The sequence below is a fragment of the Eleutherodactylus coqui genome, chromosome 10, assembly GCF_035609145.1.
Source record: "Eleutherodactylus coqui strain aEleCoq1 chromosome 10, aEleCoq1.hap1, whole genome shotgun sequence".
Taxonomy (NCBI): Eukaryota; Metazoa; Chordata; class Amphibia; order Anura; family Eleutherodactylidae; genus Eleutherodactylus; species Eleutherodactylus coqui.
The window spans coordinates 80,992,370-81,011,377 of NC_089846.1; the positions used below are offsets into that span (position 1 = coordinate 80,992,370).

Below are 19,008 nucleotides of genomic sequence, written 5' to 3' on the forward strand. Positions count from 1 at the left end.
TCTTGTACATACGGGGCAGTATTATGGTAGTTATATTCTTGTAGATAGGAGCAGTACTATAGTAGCTATATTGTTGTACATTGGAGCAATATTATAATAGTTATCTTCTTGTACATAGGACCGGTATTATAGTAGTTATATTCTGGTTTATAGCAGCAGTATTATAGCAGTTATATTCTTGTACACAGGAGCAGTATTTTAGTAGTTATATTCTTGTACATAGGGGGCAGTATTATAGTAGTTATATTCTTGTACATAGGGAGCAGTATTATAATAGTTATATTCCTGTACATAGGGGGCGGTATTATAGAAGTTATATTCCTGTTCATAGGGGCTGAGTTATAGTAGCTATATTCTTGTACGTAGGAGCAGTATTATGGTAATTATATTCTTGTATATACAGGACTGTATTATGGTAGTTATTTTCTTCTAAATAGGAGCAGCATTATAGTTATTATATTATTGTACATAGGGGGCAATATTATAGTAGTTGACTTCTTGCACATAGGGGCAATATTATAATAGTTATATTCTTGTACATGGGAGGTTCTATTATAGTACTTATATTCTTGTACATAGGAGGCAGTATATTCTTGTATATAGTAGCTATATTGTTGTACATAGGAGGCGGGATTATAGTAGTTATATTCTTGTACACAGGGGAAAGTATTATAGTAGCTATATTCTTGTACATAGGAGCAGTATTATAGTAGTAATATTCTTGTACATAGGGAGCAGTATTATAGTAGTTATATTCTTGTACATAGGAGCAATATTATAATAGTTATATTCTTGTGCGTAGGACCGGTATTATAGTAGTTATATTCTGGTTTATAGCAGCAGTATTATAGTAGTTATATTCTTGTACACGGGAGCAGTATTATAGTAGTTATATTCTTGTGCATAGGGGGCAGTATTATAGTATTTATATTCTTGTACATAGGAGCAGTATTACAGTAGTTATATTCTGGTACATAGGGCAGTATTATAGTAGTTATATTCTTGTACATAGGGGAAAGTATTATAGTAATTATATTTTTGTACATAGGGGGTAGTATTATAGTAGTTATATTCTTGTACACAGGGGGCAGTAATATAGTATTTATATTCTTGTACATAGGAGGCAGTATTATAGTAGTTATATTGTTGTACATAGAGGCCGTATTATAGTAGTTATATTCTTCTACATAGAGGGCAGTATTATAGTATTTATATTCTTGTACAAAGGAGCAGTATTATAGTAGTTATATTCTTCTACATAGGAGCAGTATTATAGTAGTTATATTCTTGTATATAGGGGGGAGTATTATAGTAGTTATATTCTTGCACATAGGAGCTGTATTATAGTAGTTATATTCTTGTACATAGGGGCAGTATTATAGTAGTTATATTCTTGTACATAGGAGCAGTATTATAGTAGTTATATTCTTGTATATAGGGGGGAGTATTATAGTAGTTATATTCTTGTACATAGGGAGCAATATTATAGTAGTCATATTCTTGTACATAGGAGCAGTATTATTGGAGTTATTATATTCTTGTACATAGGGAACAGTATTATAGTAGTTATATTCTTGTACATAGGGAGCAGTATTATAGTAGTTATATTCTTGTACTTAGGGGGCAGTATTATAGTAGTTATATTCTTGTACATAGGGTGCAGTATTATAGTAGTTAAATTCTTGTACATAGGGAGCAGTATTATAGTAGTTATAAACTTGTACATAGGGAACAGTATTATAGTAGTTGTATTCTTGTACATAGAGGGCAGTATTATAGTAGTTACATTCCTGTACATAGGGGCAGTATTATAGTAGTTATATTCTTGTACCTAGGGGACAGTATTATAGTAGTTATATTCTTGTACATAGGGTGCAGTATTATAGTAGTTATATTCTTGTACATATGGGGAAGTATTATAGTAGTTATATTCTTGTACATATGGGGCAGTATTATAGTAGTTATATTCTTGTACATAGGGAGCAGTATTATAGTAGTTATATTCTTGTAGATAGGGTGCAGTATTATAGTAGTTATATTCTTGTACATAGGGAGCAGTATTATAGCGGTTATATTCTTATACATAGGGGGCAGTATTATAGTAGTTATATACTTGTACATAGGGGACAGTATTATAGTAGTTATATTTTTGTACATAGGGGGCAGTATTATAGTAGTTATATTCTTGTACAGAGGGAGCAGTATTATAGTAGTTATATTCTTGTACATGGGGAGGAGTATTATAGTAGTTATATTCTTGTACATAGGGAGCAGTATTATAGTAGTTATATTCCTGTACATAGGGGGTGGTATTATAGAAGTTATATTCCTGTACATAGGGGCTTTGTTATAGTAGCTATATTCTTGTACGTAGGAGCAGTATTATAGTAATTATATTCTTCTATATAGAGGACTGTATTATGGTAGTTATTTTCTTGTACATAGGGGCAGTATTATAGTAGCTATATTGTTGTACATAGGAGCACTATTATAGTAGTTATATTATTCTAAATAGGAGCAGAATTATAGTTATTATATTCTTGTACATAGGGGCAGTATTATAATAGTTATATTCTTGTACATAGGAGGCAGTATTATAGTAGTTATATTGTTGTACATAGGAGGCGGTATTATAGTAGTTATATTATTGTACATAGGTGAAAATATTACAGTAGCTATATTCTTCTACATACGGGGCAGTATTATTTTAGTTATATTCTTGTAGATAGGAGCAGTACTATAGTAGCTATATTGTTGTACATAGGAGCAGTATTACAGTAGTTATATTCTTGTACATAGGAGCAATATTATAATAGTTATATTCTTGTACATGGGACCGGTATTATTCTTGTTATATTCTGGTTTATAGCAGCAGTATTATAGTAGTTATATTCTTGTACACAGGACCAGTATTATAGTAGTTATATTCTTGTACATAGGGAGCAGTATTACATTAGTTATATTCTTGTACATAGGGCAGTATTATAGTAGTTATATTCTTGTACATAGGGGGCAGTATTATAGTAGTTATACTCTTATACATAGGGGGCAGTAATATAGTAGTTATATTCTTGTACATAGGAGGCAGTATTATATTAGTTATATTCTTGTACATAGGTGGCAGTATTATAGTAGTTATATTCTTGTACATGGGGGCAGCATTATAGTAGTTATTTTCTTGTACATAGGGGGCAGTATTATAGTAGTTATATTCTTATACGTAGTGGGCAGTATTATAGTAGTTATATTCTTCTACATAGAGGGCAGTATTTTAGTAGTTATATTCTTGTACATAGGAGCAGTATTATAGTAGTTATATTCTTCTACATAGAAGGCAGTATTATAGTAGTTGTATTCTTGCACATAGGAGCTGTATTATAGTAGTCATATTCTTGTACATAGAGGCAGTATTACAGTAGTTATGTTCTTGTACATAGGAGCAGTATTATAGTAGTTATATTCTTGTACATAGGGGGCCGCATTATAGTAGTTATGTTCTTGTACATAGGGAGCAATATTATATTAGTCATATTCTTGTACATAGGAGCAGTATTATAGTAGTTATTATATTCTTGCACATAGGGGGCAGTATTATAGTAGTTTTATTCTTGTACATAGGGGCAGTATTATAGTAGTTATATTCTGGTACATAGGAGTGGAATTATAATTATTTTGCTGTATGTAGTGGCTAGTATTATAGTAGTTATAGTGTTGTCCATATGCTGTTACATTTATGCATGGCTTACTTCCAACCATCCTATTGAGTTAGGTCGTCCCCGCCTTAGAGCAGTGTGATTGTCCTGACAAGTATAGTCCCATGAGACATAGCTCGGGGCCCCAGTTTGTGCCTAAATGGAATATATGTAAAGCTATGTATAGCATTTGGTAAAACTAACATAACTTGGCAAAGTTACAGGACAGACAGAAGTCCAACCATACAAAAGGCATAATTCAGAAGTCCACAGCAACATAGATTCAGGCAGTCGACCACCCTGTTTACTTAGCAGTTAGGCTATGCTCATCTAACAGGGTAGAGATACAGGCATCAGATATCACCCATGTTATTGAGCAAGGACATCGCATATCCATAACCACATCTGTCAAAAGCGTAAGGGAACAGGGCCCCACTGACTATGTGGACAAGGGGAATCAGGTGACCAGAGCATCTTCATGGAGAATAGGACAGGACTAGCCAAGACTCCAGCATGCAACAACCCATTTAAACAGTGGCAAGGACAATCTGAAAATAACTCAAACAATAAACAGAATTCCAAATTGCATGCATGGACACACCAACAACTATACGGGCAGATAGGGGCCAAAGTATCAGAGATCACCCATCTGATGGAGTACAATTACCAGAGCCCAAACAACATGTAAGCAGGAAAGAAATGATCTATGCATAAGTCAGGGTGGAGCCAGAATTCATACACTTACTTATTGGCTGATTGGCTGGCCAGGTGCATCGCCTTTTTGTCAAACAATTAGACCATACACTACAAGATCTGTTGGAGCAGAGAAGAGAAAAGCAGCACCCTGAGCAGGGGCGCAGATAAAGGCTCATGGGCCCAGGTGCAATAGTTTATCTTGGCGCCCTCCAACTTCCCTTAATCCCTTACCGCAGAGACATAACTTTAAGCTCCTGGGCCCCAATGCAAAACCTTCAACAGGGCCTACAACTATAATGCTTTCTTCATAGTGCTTGGCTCCCTATATGAGAAGAGAGCCCTTATGGGCCCCCTAAGGCTCCTGGACCCGGATGCAACGACATCTTCTGCATGCCTGATAGTTAACCAGTGGGCTTGAGGATTTTCTAACATATGCAACTCATGAGAGCTTTGCAATGATGGGAAACCCTAGGGGGTTATTGACAAGCGACATCTAAGGGACCCTCTGCAGTCACATGATTGCGCCTGACAAGCTGCCACACAGGCTTTATGCCATTTTATATTTTTGAATAACTGAGTACAGAAGTCAAGCGTATTTCATTGAATGTTTTAATTTTCCTATTTCACAAACTATCTGAAAAGCCAAAATCTCTCTGTAACAATGAAGAATATTTTGGCGTTATACTTTATTTCCCTCATGTAATTTCCAGCATAATAATTTCAGTCATTAATATTGTTCATTTTGCTTTCAGCGGGACCGACTTACAAGTTTCAGAAAATCAGGGGTGAAAAAAGAAAAGCCGTTCATTCAGCATGCCACCGACTCGCAGGCGACCATAGCAGAATTCCCAGCTCCCCAGCAACTTTTTGATGAGCGCTCATTGAATTTATCTGAGAAGGAAATCATGGATCTTTTTGAGAAAATGATGGTGAGTTTCCAAAATGTTTACATGGGGTTGCTAAATGTATATCGTATTTGGTTGGATTATATTTTTTTCTTTAAAAAAAGAAAAAATAATAATAATACAAAATTTGCTATATGGAAATTTTTTTTTGGGGGGGGAGGGGGGTTAAGGAGTGCAGCTGTTCTGGAGCATAACTCAGTTTGCCCGTTGGTCAGGGAGCAATATGATTCACTAGTAATTACCATATATCAAGTAGTGTTTTAATGAAATGTTGACACATACCTTGTAATGGGGATAATTGTATCATAGAAATGGATGGACTCATAAGTCATATATCATTTACAGGGAATGTATTGACTTGAGCTGTACTTTTAGATTAGGGTATCAGAGCACATGTAGTGGGCATCATTTCTGCCTACAAGGTCAACCTCTATTGACAGGAACTATTTACCAGGATATAATGTTACAGTGAGTTCTAACAATATAGTGACTATTTCTATAAGTTCATACATTGTCCGTTAAGACAGTACAGAAGGGTTTGTCACTGCGCTTTATGGTGGCCAAAATAAATGGCAGTAATAGTTAGAAAAGTATCAATGGACTAATACAACCAACTCTCCAGAGACCATAAAATGACTAGAGAGCTACATACGGAAACTAAAGCTGGCCATACATTTGAGAGAAAAGTCACCCAAAATGGACGATTTTGACCATTTTGGAGGTCCATGGAAATGCAGAATTAATGTGAACAATCATTTGCGACAGCCAATACTGGACTAGATTGTGCCAAAGATTTATTAAGTTCTGTTTGACAATTTCTAGTGATAATGGCCGCAACTGAAAAGTGTATGGCACGATCGGCGGAAACTGGCTGATTCTGCCATTTTGTGCAAGCCATTGACTGGATTAAGATAAAGAAATGAGCCTCACTCCCCTCCTTAAGTGTTTTCCCCCTCGCCCAGTGCAAGAGTTTTTGTCCCCACTGCTTTAATACCAAAAGAAGCTGTTAGCGGTCATGAACTGTTTATTGCCTACTTGACTGCTGCCAGATTCTTCCAAATGCTGAGACCTTCTGGTTTCGGGACAAAATTCTGTGCTAGCACCAAAGTGGGGGAAGTATGTTACCTGCTGGCATTCCTCACTGCCAATATCTCTTCTAGCTGCTACTTTGGAATTATGTTTTCAGCTGTCCAAGATGGCCATTGCAGTTTTCTAGCTACTAATGCACTCTCTGCACTTATCACATGGGAACTGCTGTCCAATCAGGAAGCACCAACACTCAGAAAAGCTCTAACACTATCAATGCACTGTGGGGATTAGATAATCTAAAGATTACGTTGGCCATCTTAGACAGCTGAAAAAATAACTTCAGGTAAAATAACTTCTTACTCCGGTCCTGGGACAAAATTTTGTCCCAAAACCACAGGGCCACTATAATAGAAGTTGACCAAAGTTAGAAAAACATGGCTGTTTTCTTCCATGATTCTGTGTGGTATTGCAGCTCAGCTCTATTGAAGTGAATGGGAGCTGAACTGCAATACCAGACATGACCCACGGACAAGGGTGGTGCAGTGTTTGGAATAATCCTGGACAACTCCTTAAATGTTTTTCAGCCTGTATCTGCGTGTAAAATATAACTATCATTTGTCAATAAACCTCCCCCCGTAATAATGAGTTGTCTCTGCTATCCCAACATCTGAGCATAATGAGATCACACAGCTGACTGTGTCCAAATCTACACAGCAAAGCTAAAAATGATATACAGAAAATAGATAATGTCAGCCTATTGTATACTGTATGTAAATGAGGTCAGTGTATAAAAAAAGTTTTAATTTTTTTATATGAATAGTTACATAAAAAAATAATATGTAAATTTCTGATTATTCATTATTTTTATATATGTGGCTTTAATAAACAAAATACTTAAATGGGGATTCTCATTAACCCCTTCCGCTCCAGGGCATAAGTTTACGTCCTGGCAGTGGGGTACTTCCCGCAACAGGGCGTAAACTTACCTCCTGGGGATAGCGCAAGATCATAAGCGATCTTGCGCTATCTGGCAGGGGGAGCCGGCTGCCAGTAATAGCCGGCCTCCAGCTGCAACAGCAGGGGTGCATCGGAGATGCGTCCCCCCCACTGTTAACTCTTATATATTTGGTAAGTTCTTGTCCGTAACAACACGTTCAATAAGTTGAACATGCTTTTAGTCCTGCACAGCAAAAAAGCGTTAAAAAAAACGCTAAAAAACTGAGGCAAATGCAACATTTTAGCATTTTCCCTCCTAAAAAACGCAATAAAAGTGATCAAAAAAGCAATATGTACCCCAAAATTGTACAAATAAAAAACTACTCCTCGTCTCGCAAAAAATAAGCCCTCACAGAGTTCTGTTCATGGAGAAATAAAAAAGTTACAGGACTTTAAATGCAGCGAATTAGAAAAAAAAAAGATTTTTATTCCAGAAAAGTGGAAAAACTTTTGGTATCGTTGTAACCGTACCGACCCCCAGAAAAAAATGTGTTGTGTCATTTATGCTGCATAAGTAACGCTGTAAAAAAAAATCTATGGCAGAATTGATGTGTTTTCTCTCCCTGTTATCATAAAAAAAAATAATAAAAGTTTTACAATATAATCTATGTACCCAAAAATGGCACCATCAAAAACTACAGTTCGCCACTCAAAAAACAAGCCCTTATACGGCCGCGTTGACACAAAAGTAAAAAAATTATGACTTTTGGAAAATGGAGATGAAAATCTGCCAAAAAATCGTTGCGTCCTTAAGCCCAAAATTGGCCATGTCCTTAAGGGGTTAAAGACATTTATCTCCTATCCACAGAATAGGGTAAATGTCTGATCACTGGGGATCCAATCATTGGGATGCCTTGCAATCCAGAGATCTGCGCACACTTAATGTCCCATGTGAATGTAGAGGTAGTGTGCATGCATGATCACCGCTGCATTCACTTCTATGGCTGGAGGAAGATCGATAGGCTGAACAGTATTCCTCAGCCCATAGAAGTGAATGGAGTCACACATGTGCATTGTTGCTCTGGGAAAACCAGATGCAGTAAGTGATATCTGTCATACAAAGTAAAATACAATTTTTTTTATATATTTACTACAGAATAAACCGCTGACGATAGAAGATGATATATTTACTCATATTTAAATTTTATGAAAAGAATGTAATTGATTCAATGATTAAAAATGGGAGTATTGTGTTGCGGGGGATGCTGGTAACAATGAACATTTGTGTCTTTGGTTGTGTGAATGAATGCTGGTGACAATCAGGCTTATCTCTAATATCACGTGTTCTAATTGTACACCCTGTCCCTGCCGCTAGCACTGCAACTATTGTTTGTGGTGCTAATCTCTTATACATAAAAGTAGCCTAATAGTATAACTAGGATCACTTCTAATAAAACATCTAATTACAGTGAAACCTCTTTTTATTTAAATGGCTGTGAAGTCATCATCATTTGTGGGATGAGCAGGATAATGAATTTATGATGAAGTTATTAAAAACCAAGTAATTAATGTTCCTCCTATCCATGATCATTTACATCAGATGCAGATCCATCCTGAGCCATGACTGCAGATGCAGACGAATTCCCAGTAATTATTATGAATCCATTATTTGCTTATAATTAGGTTATTTCTCCCTTTCTTCATCTTCAGTCTTTTTCATTGATTCCTTTTCTAACATCCTCTCATTTCCCGCTAAGTCCATTCTCTTTCTTTCTTCCATATTCTCTTTCTGCCTATTACTCTCATTTGCCATGATACTTTTCTTTTCCTTCATCCCATCCCCTTCCCGTCTTCCCTTATTTTTTGTTCCTTTCTCTTTCCCTTTCTTTTCCTCTCTCTTTTTTCTTCTCTTTTCCCTTCCTATTCTCTTTCCATTTTTCTTTCCCTTCTTTTTCCTTTCCCTTACCTTTGTTTTTGTGTTCTTTTTCCTTTCCCTTTATTTATCTTTCTCTTTCCTTTCCTTTTCTTTTTCCCTTTCTCTAACCTTTCCATTGTTTTTCCTTTTCCAACGTCAGGCAGTAAAAAGCTGAACTAGATGGATATATGTATTTTTTTAGCCCAACCTTTATGTTACTATGTTAAGGAGAAAGGCAAAACAAAGGGAAAGGAAAAAGAAAGGAAAAGAGAAGAGAAAGAACTAGGAAGGTAAAAAAAAAAGGAAAAATAAAATGAAGGAAAAAGACGGAAAGAGAAAGGGAAAAGATCCAGAGGAAAGCAAAAAAATATGAGGTAGAAGACAATTTTCCTCATTTAATAGAAAAGATTCCCTCCCAACTCCAATCTGGTAATCAGAATAATCCCCGGGCCACCGACCCTTTTGAAGTAATTAGTGATATAACATGCAATATTGTATCACTCAAGAATAGCGTTCAAACCCCTCTTATACTCTTGTATCGAGTTTGCCATCACCACGTCCTCAGGCAGAGAGTTCTATAGTCTCACCGCTCTTACAGTAAAGAACCCCCTTATATGTTGAGTAGAAACCTTCCTTCCTCTAGACATAGAGAGTGCCCCCCTTGTTACAGTCCTGAGTATAAATAGATGATGGGAGAGATCTCTGTACTGACCCCTCATATATTTATACATAGTTATTAGAGTGCCCCCTTGTTACAGTCCAGGGTATAAATAGATGATGGGAGAGATCTCTGTATTGTCCCCTGATATATCTGTACATAGTTATTAGAGTGCCCCCTGTTACAGTCCAGGGTATAAATAGATGATGGGAGAGATCTCTGTACTGACCCCTGATATATCTATACATAGTTATTAGAGCGCCCCCTTATTACAGTCCTGGTATGATGATGGGAGAGATCTCTGTACTGACCCTAATATATCTACACATAGTTATTAGAGCGCCCCCTTGTTACAGTCCTGGGTATAATAGATGATGGGGGAGAGCTCTGTACTGACCTCTAATATATCTATACATAGTTATTAGAGCGCCCCCTTGTTACAGTCCAGGGTATAAATAGATGATGGGAGAGATCTCTCTACTGACCCCTGATATATCTATACGTAGTTATTGAGTCGTCTCTCGAAAACTAAATAAACCTATCTGGGTATTATAGTCCACCCATTCTAATTATTTCTTTGTACCCGCTCGAGCTCTGATATGTCCTTCTTGAGTTTGAATACCCCAAACTGTCCACAATATTCCATGTGTGGTCTGACCAGTGACTTGTAAAGAGGAAGAACAATGGTTTTGTCATGTGCCCCTAGACCTCTTTTGATGCACCCATGATCCTATTTGCCTTGGTAGCAGCTGCCTGACACTGGTTACTGCAGTTAAGCTTACAGTTCACTAAAAACCCCAAGTCCTTCTCCATGTCAGTGTTCCCCAGCGGTTTCCTATATAATGTGTAATGCTGACATGTATTTCTTCTGTCCGTGTGCAGAACCTTTCATTTATCAGTGTTAAACCTCTTTTTCTTTCTTTCTTTCTTTCTTTCTTTCTTTCTTTCTTTTTCTTTCTTTCTTTCTTTCTTTTCCCTTTTCACATTCTCTTTCCTTGATTTGTTTCCATCTTCTGCCTTTCACTTTACCCCTTTTCCTTCCTTTCCCCTCTTTTTCCCCTTTCACTCTATTAATTTTCCCGCTTCTCATTCTCTCTCCCATCTTCTCCTTTTGCTCATTTCTCCTTCCTCTTCTTATATTATTAATTGCTCCCATCTTCTCAAAACATTCTCTTCAATTGAGATCCAGTTTTTGTTAACTACCAATAAGGGCTCCCACCCACTGGCGTTTTTTTCTGCACAGCGCTGCGAGAGTAAGTGAAAACTCTCGCAGAGCAGTGCGAGAAAATCGCTGGGATATTGCTGTGACAGTCTTTTCAATGGGGCCAGCGGCAGCAGCGCTAGCCCCATTGAAAAGATATGGAGAATGCCGCGGACTTCTGCCACAGCTGTGACAGAAGTCAGCGGCATGCTATCCCATTGCTTTCAATGGGATCGGCACTGCTGCCGATCCCATTGAAAGCAGTGGTTTCTGACAAGCCCCGCAGAATGATTATCGGAGAAGGGCTTGAAATATAAGCCCTTCCCTGATAATCATAAAAAAGTGGTTAAAAAAAACAATAAAAAACATACTCATGAATGAATAGGTAAGAGCTATCTGCCATTGGCTGAGCGCTCAGCCAATAGCTAAGCAGTAGCTGCTATTGGCTGGGCCCTCAGCCAATCCGCACAGCCCTTTCAGGAGGCGGGGATTTTTAAATCCCGTCTGCTGAAAGAGCTCAGTAGCAGTGCCGGGGAGCCAGCTGGAGGACGCGGCTGACAGCAGGAGAGGTGAGTAACTTTTTTATTATTTTTTTAACCACTTTTTTTTTATTTTCGGGGAAGGGCTTATATTTCAAGCCCTTCTCCGATAATCATTCTGCGGGGCTTGTCAGAAACCACTGCTTTCAATGGGATCAGCAGCAGTGCCAATCCCATTGAAAGAATGGGATAGCATGCCGCTGACATCTGCCACAGCTGTGACAGCTGTCACAGCTGTGGCAGACGTCCGCGGCATTCTCCATATCTTTTCAATGGGGCTAGTGTTGCTGCCGCTGGCCCCATTGAAAAGACTGGCGATGTTGCAGCGATATCCCAGCGATTTTGGGATATCTACCTGAGTTTTTCTCGCACTGCGATGCGAGACTTTAACTTTAGAATCGCATCGCAGTGGAGAAAAAACGCCAGTGGGTGGGAGCCTTAAAGGATACAATGCTACATAGTAAGCAAGAGATCCAGCAACATCTTGCAGATCCCCCCTGTGCATCTTCTCACGACTCTGAATGGATCAGACTATACAATGTACATTCGCATCTGACTTTTGGTAATACATTTAATCCTTCCCTTGTTCGTGTTGCGCCTACTGGACAGCAATAAGGCAGCGCCGGGCTTCCATATTGTACAAGGTTGAAGTCAGGTTCAGTACAGTCTGCATTAGAAGAGGACATAATGTGATTAGTTTGGGACTATAATTTGCAAAGCGATTTTATGATCCTAAATGCACAATCTTTTTTTTACAGCCGTACACTTAGTCTGAATGGATGGAGTCATTTCCCATTAACAAAGAACAAAAGCACAGCTAAATATATCTCTAATGCGGGCTACAAGTGTAAATAGATGGGAGATATTGGATACATTAAAATGAATTCCAAAACATTTTTCTCCCTTTTAAACAGACATTCACAAATAATAACATAATTGGTATTTTTTCAATTCCACCTGTTTACTCAAAGGAGGTGAAGGAGGGAAGAGGCAGAAGTATGTTGGCTCAGTGGTTAGCAGTGTTGTCTAGCAATGCTGCTGTCCTAGGTTCAAATCTAACAAAGTGCTGCAATACATGTATGTGCTATATAAATAAAGGTGATTATTATAAAACATAAGGAGATCATACAACCACCATGCAGATGCTGTCATTGGTGAGATTTTAAACTACCATCACAGCTGTGCCTAGTACACCCCCCACCTCCCTTTAGTGAGTTCGGCCCGGGAGAACCGCCTGAAGTTTGGGTTTTAGCAAACTATGTTGAGTGGTGGGATCAAGGAACAACACGTAGAGAAAGGGATCCTGTGGATGGAAATAACTCCTCACCAAAAGGGGTCAGAGGAGAATGTCAAGAATCATTCTGATGAGAAGATGCTGCACAGTCAGGAGCTCCAATTAACGTGTCGAGAGGAACAAAATGCCATTTCTTATCATGGATAGACTATAACAGCAGATGACCTGTTCTAGCGCCATTGTGTCTCAGAGAAACAGAAAGATGAGACTCCAGCGGGCAAAAGAGTGCAAAACTTGTACCACTGAGCAGCGGAAAAACATCCCCTGGTCAGATAGATCTAGATTTCTGTTGCACCGTGCAGATCAGAGGTCAGAATTTGGTGCAAAAAAAAATCGATGACCTGTTTGGGCTCAGTCACACGGGCGGAGATCAGCGGTGATCCGCCCGAAAATCTGCACCTGTCAAAAAAGAACATATGGGTGGCAATGGAGCTAGTCACGCGGATTTTCGTCCGCTCGCGGCATGGGCATCTTTCAGCGCGGATCGCCGCCCTTGTGACTGAGCCCTTCCTGTCAGTTTGTCAGAACATGTCAGCACCCCCACATTTTAACGTGCATTTTTCCGCGTGTAAAAAAAGAAATCGCACTAGATAGAACCAATGCTTTTCAATGACAGCGGTCACATGTGTGAATTTTACATGTGGAAAAACATCTGCGGCAAAAATGATAGGACACCGGTTCGCAAAACGCAGGTAACTGCGGCAAACTGGTATTTTTTGTATGTGCAACCCCTGGATGGTGTCGCATCCAGGGGTTTCACCTTGCACTCAATGGGGCCAGCAGCAGCGCCGACCCCACTGAGGACATATAGTGAAGATCACGATCCTCTGGCACGGCTGTCACAGCTATGGCAGAGGAGAAAGATGTTCTCTTACTGAATTCAATGGAACCGGTAATACAGACGGCTCCATTGAAAGCAATGGGCTGCCGTAGAGCCCTGCACTGATTTTCGGGGAAAGGGCTTTAAATATAAGCCCTTCCCTGAAAAGCATCCCAAAAATGTGTAAAAATTTTTTTAAAATCTATACTCACTTCTCTGCAGCGGCAGGGGCTTAGTCATTTCTACTATTCCCAAAGTTCGACAATTACTAGCAGATCTTGTCATCCTCCTTTGACCCAACGACCATGCCTCTACGATGGAGAAAGATCATCGTAATGCAGCGGTCCTCCAACTGTTGTGAAACTACAACCCCCAACAAGTCTTGCCAAGTCATCCTGGGGGTTGTAACTTCCGAACAGCTGGGATGAAGCAGAACTTGGAGCCATTAGTTTATGCCTTGTTCTCACTGGACAGCCTTTCAGACCTCATCCAGGCCTTGGGAAACCGAGCTTAAGACGGAGAAAATGGCTTATGATGTCAATACAACTTTTTCAATTATTCGACTGAAAACTTCCCATAAAGTCAGTGTTTTCCCCTCAGATATAGCCTGGAAAGTGCCTTCTGCAGGAGAACGGTGGACACATGCAGAAACAATCAGAGGACATGTGGATTTCTTGTCAACATGAACAGTCACATCTCCTGATGTCCCACTGAGCAACACATCAGCATGCGTCATGATCAGCGTACGTGAAATTTCACGCAACATGCTAGAACGCTGACAGATTTCCGACCCTAAAATATGCAGCTGAGACATGTTTTTCCCAAACAGATGTGACAAGACCGTTACCAAGTAGCAGCTGGAATAATTAATTCCTCTCTGTAGATTTCTCCTGCTCTCACTAAATGAAGCTTACAGTATATGGGGAGATGTTTAACTCGATACTTTTATTATAAACTTGCAGGTCATTCTGGGAAATGAGTATTCAGGATGTGACAGGAGAACGGTTACCATGTATGCTGTGCATCCCGCGGCTTCTAATATCCTCACCACTCAATTAGGGAAATCTCTACTGATACATTGTAACACCCCTGCTGGTGACTCTGTAAACTGTATAGGCACTCAAGTACTGTATGGCGATGCAGAAGGTGGAACTGGTGCAGGAAGAAAAAGCAAGTGAACCCTTGAATATAATAATTTGTAGATCCCCTTTTAACAGAAGTCACCTCCCTCAAACATTTACCAAAGCTGCAAATGAAGAACTTTTAGCCATTTCTCCATGCAGATGTTTTTCATTTCATCATTATTTCTAGGATGCCTTGTATGCAGAGCCCTCTTCTATATTTGTGTTCTTTGGGTCATTATCTTTTTTATCAACAAGTATTTTATTGGATTTTTTACATAATAAGAGAACATGTAAATTACATATTTCAAAATGTACCCACTGCATAGTAACATAGTAACATAGTATGTAAGGCCGAATGAAGACATTCTCCATCTAGTCCAGCCTGTCTATCCTACTGTGTTGATCCAGAGGAAGGCAAAAAACCCCAAGGCCAGAAGCCAATTAGCTCTTTTGGGGGAAAAATTCCTTCCCGACTCCCTAATGGCAATCAGACTGTTCCCTGGATCAACCCCTAATAGTTTCTACCTGCCTATATACCAGGATTGACACTTAACCTAATATTTATATCCTGTAATATCCTTCTTCTCCAGAAAGACATCAAGTCCCCTTTTAAACTCCTCTATGGATTTTGCCATCACCACTTCCTCCGGTAGAGAGTTCCACAGTCTAACTGCTCTTACAGTAAAGAATCCCCTTCTATATTGGTGATGAAACCTACTTTCCTCTAATCGTAGTGGATGTCCTCTTGTTACCGTCATGGTCCTGGGTGTAAACAGATCGCGGGAGAGATCCATGTGTTGTCCCCTCATGTACTTATACATGGTTATTTGGTTGCCTCTTAACCTTCTTTTTTCTAGAGTAAATAGTCCCAATTTGGATAGCCTCTCTGGGTATTCCAGTCTCGTCATTCCATGTATTAGTTTAGTTGCCCTTCTTTGAACCCCCTCAAGCACTGTGACATCTTTCCTGAGCACCGTTGTCCAGAATTGTACGCAGTATTCCATGTGAGGCCTGACAAGTGCCTTATATAATGGAAGGATAATGTTCTCGTCCTTCGCCCCTATACCTCTTTTAATGCACCCCAAGACTTTATTTGCCTTTGCAGCAGCTGACTGGCATTGGTTACTCCAGTTTAGTCTATTATCCACTAATACCCCCAGATCCTTTTCCATATCACTTTTCCCTAGCAGTACCCCATTTAGTGTATATTGGTGACATCCGTTTCTCCTGCCCATGTGCATAGTCTTACATTTTTCAACATTGAACTTCATTTGCCATTTTTCTGCCCAAGTCCCCATCTTATCCAGGTCCGTTTGTAGCCGTACATTGTCCTCCGTTGCATTAATTATATTGTATAATTTTGTGTCATCTGCAAATATTGATATTTTGCTGTGCAGCCCCTCTATCAGGTCATTGATAAATATGTTGAACAGAGTGGGGCCTAATACTGAACCCTGTGGCACCCCACTAGCGACTGTGGTCCAATCAGAGTACGAACCCTTTATTACCACCCTCTGCTTTCTATCGTTTATAGGGTGTACAATAAACAGTTTATAGCCCACAACTTTAGTATAGACAATCAAGTAAGTCAGCATGTGGTTCACATCACATTCCGAAATATAATGGGAACTGGCTTTGGTGTTAACTGGCTAACTCGTTTGAATCCTGCACATGTTTAAGTGGGTGGTAGAGTATACCTTTGCTTGGTATGTGTATATTGGGTTGTGTTAGTCCCATCTCTTTGTGCAGATCAGCGGCTAGCATGGGCAAAGTGTAATGGGACAATACTATTGAAGAGAGGGGAGAAAAGTCCAACAAGGACACGCTGGATCTGTCACCCCCAGACCTCCCACAAATGCAAATGAACAAATAACAAAACAGGGATAGAACCAAAATATGGAAAACACTGTCCCTATATAACCTAATACAGGTAAGGGCCCTGGCTGAATGCAGGGCGATCGCCCTGATAAGGACAGCCCTCACCACGTACCTTGGCCTATAGTTGACCCTATGTGAGAAAGGGAAACAACACAAGAAAATCAAAACTATAAATGATAACAAGCACAGTACTTAGATTGAGATGCAGGTAACTGAATGCTCCAGGACTTCAGCTCTGAATGCTAGCTCACCCAGACAGAGACTGAAAATCAACCGCAGTTCAGCTCAGTATAAGGCCTCATGTCCACTAGCAAAATTGAATTGCGGATTCCGTGGGTGAAATTTTGCCCATAGAAAATCATTGCCCATCTGCAGGTCAATTAAATTTAAGTTTGCACCTGTGGATAGCATTTTAATCGATTTGCGTTTTTCACGCGTGGAAAAAAAAACGCAGCATGCTCCATTTTAGTACGGATTCTGCACGGATCGGCCACATTGCTAGCACATTTCTATCAATAGGAGCGGATATCCGTATGAAAAAAAATACCATTTAAAGCAAATCTGCGCGGAATCTGCAGCAGAAATCTGCGCGGATTGTATTTTTCTAGTGGACATGAGGCCTAAGGCCAGGTTAAATAACCCCAGAATTACCCACAGGTGCGACCAAGCACGTCACACCTAATACCACACCCACTGAGCCAGAAGATGTAGGAACATCTCCAAACCCAGCACGAGACTATCAGCGATTCCAGAACCGCCGCAACAAAAAGAAAAAGGAACCACAAGTAATACAGACCCTAACAAGGGGGCACTCGGTCATGGGTGTCCCCCTGGATAATAACTCAGCTGCATTATTACATCATAATGAATACCTAAATGAGGCAATGCAAAAAACAACCATACTCCAGGATATATTTTCTTGTGTACACAACGGATTCATTTTTGAGGCAGGAAATTAACATGAGTATCCTGAGAAAAGAAGCCACTTTGCCCAGTGATTTTTCAACGTTCCCAATTGGGTTTGGGTCATTATCTTGTTGCATCACCCAACATCTTTTCAACTTGAGGTCCTGGACAGCTGCCGTTACATTCTCTTGTCTAGTGTTCTTTATCCTCCAAACATAGTATTGTGGGTTTGGGCTAAACAAAAATTCACTTTTGTCTCATCTGTCCATAAAACATTTTCCTAGAAGCATTGTGGAAAATCCAAGTGGTTTTAGGCAAACTTCAGATGGGCTATAATGTTGGACAGCAGTGGGTTCCTTTGCAGTGTCCGTGCGTGAACTTCACTCTAGCTCTAATGAAGCTCTTCTAATAGTAGACACTTGAACAGAAATTTCTGCAGTCTGTAGCATCCTCTATATGTCTTGCTCACCACTTTCAGGAGTGCCTTTTTTGCTTCTGGAGTGATATAACGGGTGACCAGTCCTAGGGGAAGTAGAAACAGTCCTGAATGTTCTCTATCTGTAGATAATATTCTAACTGTGGGCTCGGGTGCGAAGCCTCAACTTGGGCCCCCTCCCACAATTACACTTCACAGCTGCTGGATAAACCTTTAGCATATCCGTCCCATGTGAACCCAGTCTACGGAGAGCACCTAGGAGGTGAGTGAGGAAACTTATAAGGCCATGCATGCTCCTCTGGGAAATATGGAAATGGAAAGATGGAACAATACCTCTGCAGCGCCACCTATTGGATGGCAGCATTCCTGCAAATCAGTGTCCGACCCTTTATACAGGTCTGTAGAACAATGACTGGGAATTGAAAACCAAGCTAGGATCCTTTTAATTATGCAAACAGGCACTGCCAATCTCCTTCATTGAAACATCTTTTGCCTATTGGCCCTTGAAAAAGTTATTAAAACAGAGGTTCACTTACTTTTCCTCCCTGCAATGTGCATGTGCTCAATAAAAGCCATGAGTGGTAGAACGGTCTGCGTCTTATTAGCATCATTGTGTTTGTCCATAATTGTGACTTAGATTAAAATCCGACTACATCTTATTAGGAATCAATGCAGAGATTTGGGTAATTCCAAAGGGTTCACTTGCATCAAGCTGAGAGCTAAAGAGATGTCAGGACGATGATGGGTGCGCTGCGGTCACTGCGTGACCATATCAAGGATACGTAGAATCTGACACTGACACACATTGCTTTGTTTCACCTTTATAGGAAGACATGAATCTGAATGAAGAGAAAAAGGCGCCGCTGCGGCAGAAAGATCTGGCAAGGAAGCATGAGATGGTGGTCCAATACATATCAGCCACTGCCAAGTCGGTACGTTGCATCGCTTTACGTTAGGTCAATTGGTATAAATGGCAACA

The 19,008-nt window shown here is 39.7% G+C and overlaps 1 protein-coding gene across 2 annotated transcripts in view; it reads left to right on the top strand.

The window, feature by feature from the left end:
* DIAPH2 (diaphanous related formin 2) overlaps nucleotides 1–19,008 on the top strand; it is a 1,247,874-nt gene that overhangs the window by 95,039 nt on the left and 1,133,827 nt on the right. For both annotated transcript variants that reach the window (XM_066581425.1, XM_066581424.1), the window contains 2 exons: nucleotides 5,141–5,317; nucleotides 18,857–18,961. In XM_066581425.1, the coding sequence (XP_066437522.1) occupies nucleotides 5,141–5,317; nucleotides 18,857–18,961 (282 nt within the window). The remainder of the gene's footprint in view (nucleotides 1–5,140; nucleotides 5,318–18,856; nucleotides 18,962–19,008) is intronic.